Source organism: Podarcis raffonei, chromosome 12 (assembly GCF_027172205.1).
Source record: "Podarcis raffonei isolate rPodRaf1 chromosome 12, rPodRaf1.pri, whole genome shotgun sequence".
In the NCBI taxonomy this organism is placed as follows: domain Eukaryota; kingdom Metazoa; phylum Chordata; class Lepidosauria; order Squamata; family Lacertidae; genus Podarcis; species Podarcis raffonei.
Genome location: NC_070613.1, coordinates 12,473,036 through 12,485,191, shown reverse-complemented (window position 1 = coordinate 12,485,191; position 12,156 = coordinate 12,473,036). Strand labels below are relative to the sequence as shown.

The window sequence follows — 12,156 nt, the reverse complement described above, 5'->3', positions numbered from 1 at the left end:
TATTAATACCAGCACACATTTTTGCTGGAACTGTGCATCTGGGGAAATGGAAAGATTATATATTAGACCTCAATAGAATTTGAAACCAGGGGTTTTTTTGGATGGTGGAAGGGAACAAGAGAACAGAAAATATACTTCTATTCAGAATTCACCAAGCACAATGATGTGTCTCTTCTTTTGTTGCCAGCACTTCTTACTCATAAGGTATACTACTTCCAAATATGGAGGCTCTCGGGGCAAATATCCACTAAAAGATATCCTACATAAATTTGTATTCTTTTTTTAAAGGCATCTTATAGTAATAATAGTGGTAGTAGCCGTAGTAGTGGTGGTGGTAATGCTTCCTGTTTCACTGTACAAGAAATTTGTACATGAATCATTACCCTTAGTAGTTTAGGGTCCTGCACTGTTCCTGCTTAAATTCTATTTAAAACACACACACAAATCCACAAGCTAAACATGCCTGTTCCCAACATCCTATTCCATACTGAACTACATGTTTCCTCAGATCATTAGCAAACATTCCTGCATACTGAAAGCAAAGATCCCCCCCCCGCAAAAAAATGCATGGTATATTACGGGATCTTGATCATCAGGGACCCCTAATATATTCCTGGGGAGGTTTATAATCCACCCCCAGCTCCTGACTATTTTAGACGCACTGTAGATTGAAGGGCAAAAGTGAGGTCACATTTATTTCAACACTTCTGTAGCATAGCGCTTTTGTGAATTCTGATGTTCTGGGATTTGTTTTTGTGTGTGTTTGTAACGGTTGCATCTGTCACGTGAAAGAGTGGACAACTGTTAATTCAGCTTCATTTTACCGTTTGTAAGATCAATAAACCGTCGGAAAAAACACAAAAAGGGAAAGGGTTGCTTCATTTTAGAAGTCTTCTTTGCCGCTCTTGTTTAATAGCTGTTACCATCATATTTAGCTTCTGCTGCTCCTCCTGCAGATGGGAATTCACTGATTTGATTAAATTTGATGGTATGATAATGTATGGTAATAGTGATTAATCAGAAGCCCACTAGCAAATGGAGGGTGTTTGTTATTATGTCACCTGCATTTTAAATTGCATTTTCCCTCTGCCAGCCTGACACTGTTTGACAGCATATAGAGTGGGGGGGGGGTGTTTGGAAATCTTGCACTACATCTGCTTGCTACTACTTATAGATTTGATAAGAGAAAACACTCATCACTCTGTCACTATTGTAAGTGTTGCAATTATAGGGCTGCGCAGACGAGTTGTGAAAATGGCAAGTCCTCATAAGGAAAGCTTGCCAGTAGATGCTGAGGAAGCTCAGTTGCACATCTGTAGGGGCTATAATAGGAGAGAAATGTAATTTGATTCAGCAGTCTCATTCAAACATGATTTGCATGAAATGCTGTATAAAGCGCTATCCAAGAAATGTCAATCATGACCACCTGATACCTTGTATCATGTTAAAAAGAAAACAAAATGCTTTCCAGACTATGTGGGATTCGCCACCGCTGGTGCACAGTAATAGAGTGAAAATTTCATTTACTGCTGCTCTTCTAACAGCACCGCCATAGCAAAAGCACAATCACTGCTGCAGCAGCGCAGAAGGGGTGTTCCCCCCCCAGTGCCATTTGAGATCTAACATCTAAACAAATATTATTGCTACAATCACGTAATCCGTAATCTCTCAAATGCTCAAAATAATGTCGGTCACAAGACACTCTTGAAAATGTACTTATTATAAAGACCTATTCACAAATTATATTTTATCGGAACATCTGTATGTGTAAAACAGCACCCCCCAATCCTGTACTCTCCAGGTGTTTTGTACTACAACTCTCATCCACCCCAGTCAACACAGCTGCATACTGAGACAAATACAGGCTTGGCTCTTGGCTTCCATAATGTGTGGGAAAGGTTCTTGGACAACTGAAAAAGCAAGCCCCTCAACCACTAGAAGGAATGATTTATTAATTCTGTGGTCTTTCCCAAGAGGAATTTATCTTGATCAACCATTTCTAAAGGGGCTAGGGAGGAACATACTGCTAGTCATTTTGGATAAGGTCAAGAACTTCTTGTTTTATTATACTAAAAAATTAAAGGTGACATAGAAGAAAAAACCCTAATTTAAACAACTATGTAAACATATGCTTATATAATGTAACGAAGAGACACGTATGTGGCACTGGGAATGCAAATGTGTAAAAAACAAAACAATATTGAAATATGAACAATTTATATGATTTCTTTGAGTTGCAGTAACTTGGGCTTTCTAAAATTTTCTAAATGCACTGAAAAGCCATTAGTGTCAGAACTGTGCTCATGGGCTTTGAAAGAAACTTCTACCAGTCTGAAGGCAAACACACTTCCAAGTGGCTGGTCACTATGACATGCTATCTGAAATTAACAGATCATTGTTATGGACCCAATTCAGGAGATCATCTAAGCTGCAGAAGAAATCCTCTAAGCTATGTCCTGAGGCTCCCTTTCTGTGGAATGAAGAAGAAAAGCTTCTACTCTCATTTTTGAAGAAGAACTGCAATTCTGCATTATGTATGAATTCGGGGAGCTGTTATTTATTCTAACGAAAGTCGGTCCACAAACCGGGTGGGAGGGGACTACAATTTCATGAGAGAAACATGGAATCCTGACTTCCAAACTAGTAAGCTATTTGCTATTACAATTCAATCCATAATTGACTGGCTAGAGAAAGGCAGGACTTTTTTTCTACTTTTCTTCAGTTTAGGCTCAGTAATGATGCTGCTTTACTCCTCCCTCTCCCTTTAACTTCTGGCAGCAGGGCATGGCAGGAATAGCAAAATGGCAGCCCACAGATTAAGACTGGCCTCCAAAGGACCTAGCAAATGTATTGAACGTGTGATTAAACAACACATTCTACTAGTTTTACAATGTCACCTGCAATCTGGAAAAACAAAAATCACCATACCACCATCCTGACGTTTCAGGAGATCTTTCAGGAACTACATTTGTTCCACAGCACTTGTTTCCTCTCAGTAACATCATATCAGCAAAGCTCATGTGCTCTGCATCTGAATACCCTACAAGGCAATGCCAACTAAATTATAGAACTGGATCGTCCATGGGTCACTGAACAAAATATGAGCAGCAACTGAGAATATGGACTAGTAATCCTTGGTCCCCCACAATAATTTATTCTATAGGCATTGTGGAGTTCATCTAATAATGGCTACACATATATATTATATTCTTTTTTAAAAAAAACTTTCAAGTTTTGTTGACTGGCATCATCTACAACTTGGGTGTTTTTCAGAATGAAATGTGACTGATGTGTAACAGCCATCAAGTTCCTATTTCAAATGAGCAGTTGCTCATATGAAAACCTCGCCTTAATTTAGTAAAAAGTAAGGCTGTCTCATTCCTCATATGCATCCATTTTCTGTAAAATTAGATAAATGAAAATACTTAAACCACAGGATTCAAAGCATTTTTGGCATGTTGTAATACAGATTTATGCAGCAATTGCAATGACTATTAGTAATCCCTCACAGAAAAAACAGACCAGTAATTGATTATGTAAGGAAAACTAATCATCCTATTAAAAGACCATGGATGGTACAAATCCACTCTCACATTTTGAGGTGTACATTTTCTACTTGCAACTATTTTTTGTCTTAGAATCTACGGTCAAGCAGACAGGCTGTGCATATATTAACAATTATTTTATAGCTAGTTTTCCTAAAGCTTCTTTAAGTATTCAAAGGGAACTCAAAACACGTGGTCCTTCCACAGTCTGGAAACAATAGCTATCTGGGAATTTAAGAGCATGGCATCAACAACACACAACTGACACCCAGCAAGATCTCTCCCTACCATCGTAACCAGGAAAGATTGTGCAAATGCAGTACAGGAGGCAGGAATGTACTGGGCGAGTCAATAAACTGACTTCCTGGCATTATGTGAATGGCTGGTTCCATTAATTAGTAGCCAGTCAATTCAGGATGGAGTAGCAGTCCCCATGAAAGAAGAGGTGTGCAGTCTGGGGATACTCCAAGATACCAAGCCATCACTGGAGGTCCAAGTGGTCACAGTGGTGAGGAGTGCCTATGCCCAGCTTCAGCTATTGCACTACCTTCAAACATTCTTGGATCAGGACAACCTTGATACTATAGCCCACATTATTCAGTAATCCAAACTGGTTGGATTATCAATGTGCTCTACATGGGGATATCCCTGAAAATGGCAAGGACTGGCAAGGTGGGATTATATGACATTGATCCTGAGGAGTAAGAAGAAGAACTGATGTCAGAGAAGTAAATCAATCAAGGAGAAAGAGAAAGTGTATTTTAGAAGCCAAAAATAAGAAAAGGGGGTAGAATTAGCCAGTGTCAACTCAACATCTGCTATTAAATGCTTAAAATAAGTACAAAACTAGTACAGATCTTTATATTTTCCAAGCACAACACATTTTACGTATGACCTTTTTATTAAATTAGCATTCCTCCTATTTATATTGAAAAGACTGTAATGAACAGGAAAGTCATTTTTGCACTTTTCTATTTTAACACTCCCCATTGGAGAGAGTGGCTCGACAATTTTACAATTAAACAAAATTAATTCTGCTCTCAGAAATTCATTGATCTTAAGCTTCTAACAAACATTTTCTACTGCACAGATCATTGTCAATATTTACAAAACCTTAAAATTATATTTCACTGGCACCGCTTTTATTTGCCATATTAATATTTCTTTGCAAATGTATGCTTATCCATATCAGAGAAGAAAAAACAGCTGCTACTCACAGGAAATCTCTGGGGTCCTACAGCAGGTCTTGGCTGGTTTGGGACTGGCAGCAAGGGCACTAAAAACAAGGAGCACACCTTTTAAATCAATTTGTTTTAGCCAAGACTCTAGGCCATTTTTATAAGCAGTCATATTCATAGGCAGCTGCTTCCCCGTTCTTCCAAATAGCTGCAGGCAGGAAAAATTTACTAAGAGCATTCAACAGGGCAATTGGGATTCAGCTAGCAAAGGCAACACACGAATTTTGTACAATTAAACAATATATATGTGAATGAATGATCAATTATAAAGTTAACTTGTCATGTTGGTTCTGAAGTAGGTGTTACCCAACAACTGGACTCAAAAGATCACAAATAAAACAAATTGGTACCACTTCCAGGTATCAGGTACAGTCATATCTCTGGTTGCAAATGTGATCCGTGCGGGAGGCACGTTCGCAACCCACAGCGTTTGCAGCCTGAAGCACCACGTCTGTGCAAGCGTGTGACACAATTCAGAGCTTCTGCACATGCGCATGACGTCATTTTGTGCTTCTGTGCATGTGCAAGCACCAAAACCTGGTCCGCAACCCGAAAACGCACAACCCACAGCATTCGTAACCCGAGGTATGACTGTATTCAAAGAATCTAGATGATTTTGTAGTTCAAATACTGGAATGAATGGAAGGAGTGAAGCATGTTGACATTTTAAAGTCAGCATTCAATACACACACACTTGCTGGACTTGCCTGAATTAAAAATGTTTTCATTTAATGGAAATGTTCTCTATACGCTGGCAGTAAACACCAAAGCAGTACAGTTGTACCCTGGATCTTGAACGCCTTGGCTCCTGAACAAACCGGCTCCCAAATGATCGAAACCCGGAAGTGAGTGTTCCAATTTTCGAGCTTTCTTTTGGAAGTCGAACATCCGACGGGGCCTCTGATTGGCTGCAGGCGCTTCCTTCCTGCAGCCAATCAGAAGCCACGCTTTGGTTTTGGAAGTCAATCAAACTTCAAGAATGGATTCCAATCAACTTTCAAGGCACGACTGTATATATATGACTGAATAGACACCTTTCCCCTACTTCAGCAATACCCCATCCCTTTCATACAAGCACACCTCTGCATAAATGAAGGCAGTAAAACAGCAGTACATGCAGAATAATCACAGAATTTTATTCTGTGAACCACCCTGAGACCCCCGGGTATAGGGCAGTATATAAATTATCATCATCATCACATGTGAATTGTACTTATAGAACTGGAGGGGGCTGCTCCAGGACAAAATTATAGGCTGTTTATAGTGTTGCTTTCTGACAAAATCTCACCTTGCACAGGTGTTACTACAGTTCCTTTGAAGTGTGGGTTTATATGTATGTTTTTTGGCTGCTGAGATGTCACTGGAGGAGGATTCATCAGCATTCTTGGTGCTTCTAGCTGGGGTGGCATATGCATCCCTTGAGGCGGAGGTGGTGTATGAAGCTGAGGGGGAATGGGTAACAGCCCCTGCAACTGTTGCTGCTGCTGCTGCTGCTGCTGTTGCTGCTGCTGCTGCTGCTGCTGCTGCTGGAAGAGATTCCTAATGGGCTGTTGATGACGAAATATCCTTTCCGAATGTGTCTAAAAAGAAAACACAGAAAATCACATTTGCTCGAAATTGTAATCACCTTTAAAAAATTTAAAAAAACAAGAGGCATCCCCTGAGACTACTGACTACACTCCTGGAAGTTTGATATCCACAGGCTTATGAGCCATAGCTAAATGGAAACTCCATGTACACAGGAAGCCCAATGTGTGAGGAGGGAGAGGCACCAGCAGCTTCTCAGAAAGTGGAGGCTTTCAGCATCAAGATTATAGTAGCTACCAGTCTCATTCCTTTACATTCTCCCACCAGAATGTTCTCCCACTCAGAATGCTACTACTGCAAACATACCCAGCCTCGTATCTACTCTTGATATAAAAGCTACACCAGCTTTCTGCACTACATGGAGCCTCACTGGAAACTCAGCGAAGTTAAAAGCAGTTTCTGACATTGGTCCTTGGCTACTCCTAAAATAGCTCCCCCCCCCCACCCGGCAAGAACTTGGGGCACAGGATCTCTCAGAAACCTCAGGATGGGCAGTGGAGGAACCATGCTCCTGTATATGCTCTGCCAACAGTGGCTTGGACTTGTGTTGGGGCAGGCACAATCAAAGTGCTTGCATTCCCATCAATAAATGAACTATTGAATTCAACCTTAAGCACCTTAATGCAGTCAGTGTTTTCAACAATTTTGCTTAAATAACTAAAATTCACCAACCCTGACCACCATAATCATTGCGTTTGGATACCGTAACAGATGTCTGGGTCGACAGCAACGCAGGCCTGTGATCCTTCATTCTTCCCCTTTCATTGTTGTCTCTTCTTTGTTCTCCCATCCCACGACACATTAAAGGCCCTCCTCTCCTTCCTCCTCCTCCTCCTCCTCCTCCTCCTCTTCTTGAGCCATAACGCCCCTGCTTCATTTGCCTTTCCCTCTCTTCAAATTCAAATAGCGCTGCTTTGGCTTCTGCAGAAAGTTCTATCAGATGAAAGAAGGGGGCGCTTTTAGATATTTACCAGGAGGATTAAAAGGACTAATGAAGTAATAAAAATTTTTCCCTGCAGCCACAACAAAATTGCACAGCCACCCATCACCCTGATTATAGGGCACACATTACTTTTACCAGATCTTTTTAATTTGCAAATAGAAATGCATCCTTGCATTTATCAAGAAAGAAATGTTTTATTCTTCCAAGAGTGGCTTACAGCTATTGAATTTCTTAAAGCAGATTTCCACCAACACCACAAATCAGATTGCAACTATTTTTTTTTTTTGAATATAAGCACTTGTGTGTCAGTTTGTTGCTCTTTCAAGATCCATCTGTGAAACTATTTTATTTTTCCTGTCTCTCACAATAACCTTAATGTAGCATACTATAGATAGCAGAGGTTGTACAGCTATTATCTGATCAGATTTCATTAAACATATCAATAACAGGTGTGCTTTAAGTAATATGGAAACAACAGATTTCCAGAACAGGTTGGAAAATGTGTATAAATAAAATGCATCAAGATGTATAGTTGAAATGGATTTTATAATTGATTCCACGGCAACTTCCTGGATCAACATCAGTAACCACCACCTCTATTTCTTTAGATTTAGATATCACTACAAGGTTTCCCTTCCAGTTGAAGCAAATCTCAATAAATTCAATCAGAACTGCCTTAGCAGAAAGTCAAGCATTTGCTTTTCTTCATTTTCCCAGGCAAAAGGGTTGTAGGGTGACCAAATGCATACCTTTAAGATGCAAATCTCTGCAAGCAGTTTTAAATAACACACAAAATGTGTGTTACACACTTAACATAACCATAGTATGCTTCCATTTTAGTTCCCAGATGTTGAAAGCAGCCCTATACATGGTCTGCAGGACATCTCCAGCAGAAAGGAGCTCTACAACTGTATAGAGAAACAATTTCTCTGGTTCCTCGGCAGAAGCAAGAAGAAAGGCCAAACATCTAATCCACAAGAGAAGGTAGAGGACAAACCTGAGCCTCAAACTGTGGACATGATTTGATAGAACTAACACAGCTCCCTTGCCTGTCTGCAATTTCTTGTTGCTTATGGCTGCCTGACAAGTGTTTATATGGCCTGAAGGAAAGTGAGGCCACCGCCTTGCTGAAGGTCTGGGTCTGGCCAGTGTCTGGATGGGGGAACTACACATATAGCTTGATGGATTCCATTACAGACAAAAGGCAGGATATAAATGTAAGAAAATTAATTAAATGCAAGGCTTTGCTAGTGCTATTTGAGCAAGTTAAATGCCTCAGTTTTACCACCATGGAGGAAAATACTTTTCCCTTCATTCGAGGAAAAAAATAATTCAACTTACTTCAAGCATGCCTTTTTCTATAATCACAATAAAGGTTCCATTACATAGCAGACTGCAATGGAGCTCACGGCTTAATTTTTAATTTCATTTTGAATTTGTTACTTAAGGCAACAGATTCAGAAATATATTCAGGGCTGTTAAATAAAGCAAAGCCTGGGCAATACTAATGCTCAGTTTCTAAACTCTCACTGCTCATTCCAACACACACACAAATGCTTAGAGGTTTTGTATTGAGTAAGCAGTATATTAATTTTGTTAAATGCATATAAATAAAAATGGAGTTTGGCTATGGAACTCACAACTCTGTACTTCTCATACCTGAAAGCTTTTCCCTTTCGTTTTTTGTAGGAGGAAGGGGCTTGACACCACAATTAATTGCTTGCTTTATGCAACCAAACTGAAGGAATCTGGTATTTACAACTGTGCTGTACAAGCACACTGACAACCTTGTTATGCAGTTCTATTACTTTTTTCTTTTGTATTTTACAGCCTTGACAAAGGAGCACAAAATGCTCGAAATGACACTCTCGACTCTGATCTGATCCTGTCCCACAGAATCAGAAAAGTATGTTTTCCAGTTTTAAGAGCAAGAAGGGTGTGCAGCTGAGTGCATAGCTCCCATGCACTTGCTACACAGCATACCTCCTCATCAAGCACTTCTCTCCCAATAAAGCTCACTTCCAACATCAGAGCACAGCTTAGAAAAGTGCCTGGGGAGACAGACTGCAGGGAGCCAGGCCACAAACAGAGACAGGGATGACACCCCCTGTAAACTAAAGCTAGAAATGTGTGTGACTGCAGTAGCTTCACAGCCCTCAGACCCATACAGTTGGATTTATGTCCTTCCCGATCCCAAAAAAAGCAGGCATACTACAATACAGCCCTATTCATTTATTTCAAAATAGTATGTGGGGGTGTGGACAATAAGGATGCCCCAGCTGGAAGGGGCCCAGAACAGAAAACCTGCTCTGGTGTGAGATCTTCATATCTCAGGACTGCCCACTGCTTCCCAGCTCCACCAAAATGATTCTGATTAGAGGTCTCCCTCGGGAAGTTGTGGACTCTCCTTTCTTGGAGGTTTTTTAACAGAGCTTGGATGGCCAGCTGAGATTCCTGCATTGCAGAGGGGTGGACTTGATGATCCTCCTGGTCCCTCTATGAGGAATGTTCAGGAGCAGTCCACAAGTGCTAGCACATCTCTGCTAGGGCAAGGAAGCAATTGCTTCAGGGATGTAATGAAAGCCAGCTCCCTCCCCTCCAAAAAAAGAACCAGCTGGGGAGGAGGGAGAAAATGGGCTCTTACTCCCCTCCAGTCAAGAGTTTTTGTTTTGTTCTGTGTTTGGTTTTTTACACAAGATGGAGAGAGGGGAGAAATCATTTCCCCAAGAATCCTTTATCCTCTGCCTTCCACTCATAATTCCTTATTCCTACTAGTGCCATTCTCAACTGATTTGTCCATGGGTATTCATTCATTAGAAGCCTTTATATTCAGCTTCTCCTGCACTTGGGGTATCACACACCTTTGAAAGCAGGTACCTTAAAAAAATGAGTAAACATCCATTAACAGCAGGCATAGGCAAACTCGGCCCTCCAGATGTTTTGGGACTACAACTCCCATCATCCCTAGCTAACAGGACCAGTGGTCTGGGATGTTGGGAGTTGTAGTCCCAAAACATCTGGAGGGCCGAGTTTGCCATGCTTTGCTTCCTGCTGCAAGATGGAGCATGAAGAAGAGTACCAGATGAAGATCTTAACTGGATTGGATCACATATGAGAAGTGATATAAGACAAAGTTCTGTACCTAACATGAAAGAGTACCCTCGAAAGGAATTGTTGAATTACTGAGAAATCTTACACCTTCACATGAGCAACGAGAAGGGATCCAGAGGCCTTTGTGTGATCCACTGCATGAGGACTTTTCAGCTGCCATTCCCACTTCAGAGCCCATACGCTCTCCTAAGAACCTAAGAGGAGCCTGTTGGATCAAGCAGCCTGTTTTCACAGTGACCAACCAGATGCCTATGGGAAGCCTGAAAGCAGGACCAAAGTTCTCCCCACTTGTGATTTCCAGCAACCGGCATTCAGAGTCAGGCTGCCTCCAACAGTGGAGCTGAAACACAGCCGTCATAGCTGATATTGTCCACGAATCAGTCTAATCCTCTTTTAAAGCTATCCAAGTTGATGGCACCACTACCTTCTTGGGGAAGTGAATTCCAAAGCTGTGTACTGTATGAAGTACTTTCTTTTGTCTATCCTGAACCTTCCAATATATAGTTTCATTGGATGTCGACAAATTCTAGCATTAAGACTTTTTTAGAAATCTGAGGATCAGGGAACACTCCATAGCAGTGTTGCAAGTAGCTACTACTAGGAGGGGGCAGGATCAGTAACACACACCCCCCATGCACTCTTTGGGCCATAGTTCCCAAAACACTATTTTATATGCAATACAATATGATCGACCCTCCTGAAAACTCTTTCAAGCCAAGAGATTTCCCTTTTCATTTGCAAAAGCAACACTTCGGAGATGCCTCTGCTCCATTCATGAGGGAAAATGTTTAACATATTTTTGCCAGCAGACACCCAATCTTAACTGTAGAATTCTTTCACATACACCTAATGCAGTGAATCAGCAATTATTTTTCTAGGGCCTCCAAATGTCAAGATTAATTTTGCTATCCTTGGTAATAAAATGGTTTGAAACGACATCTTTAATCAGCAAGTAAGAATGCTTCCCTCCAATAGAGACAAGCTGTCACGAAAGGTCACCAAAAAGTGACAGGATGGAAATTACGTTTGTAATTTCCACTGAAATATTAATTTCTCTTTTAAGTGTTTTTTCAACTTATGTCTAGATTTTAAAGTAAAGAAATGTAGCTATACAACCAAGTTTCATTTCTATACCCGTAATTCCTATTAAGAGCAATCAGTACTGAAAGGAAAGTAATATTTATTACGCCAGCTCTACTACATTTTTTAGTCCTATTAGGTTGATCCCTAATAGACATCAATTATTGCAGATCTTTTAACAGCTCCAGCTGACAATGACTTTTCAAAGAAAAACTTGGGTGTAAGATACAAAATTAACTAAAAGACTTGTATAAAATACGTCATTTAGAACTCTTTGCAAACTGCTAATCAGTTTGTTTCATTTTTCATTCAACTTTTCATTTTTATTAGCTATAACAGTTTTATGCTATAGTTTACTGGACCATGTGAATATACATAAATTAAATGACTATATATATTTCTATGTATATTAATAATCCTTCTAAGCAGGCCCCACACAGGTAAGAAGCATTTACTAATCTCTCAACTACTTTTCAGATTAGAGGACAGAAAGTGAAAGGGCTTCTGCAATTGTGGATGTTTCTAGGTACAACTGATTTCTGCTAGTAAATATCGCAATAACATCCTTTTCCAGCTGAATTCTGCCTAGATAGTAGCACAATAACACATACACATACATATCTATTTCCACAATCAGAAAAATGATATTTTT

The 12,156-nt window shown here is 40.3% G+C and overlaps 1 protein-coding gene across 5 annotated transcripts in view; it reads right to left on the bottom strand.

The window, feature by feature from the left end:
- The window catches only part of RBM33 (RNA binding motif protein 33), an 85,827-nt gene that overhangs the window by 51,032 nt on the left and 22,639 nt on the right, over positions 1–12,156 (bottom strand). For all 5 annotated transcript variants that reach the window (XM_053359126.1, XM_053359128.1, XM_053359129.1 and 2 more), the window contains exons 8-10: positions 7,074–7,303; positions 6,072–6,363; positions 4,763–4,821 (exon numbers count right to left, since the gene is read on the bottom strand). In XM_053359126.1, the coding sequence (XP_053215101.1) occupies positions 4,763–4,821; positions 6,072–6,363; positions 7,074–7,303 (581 nt within the window). The remainder of the gene's footprint in view (positions 1–4,762; positions 4,822–6,071; positions 6,364–7,073; positions 7,304–12,156) is intronic.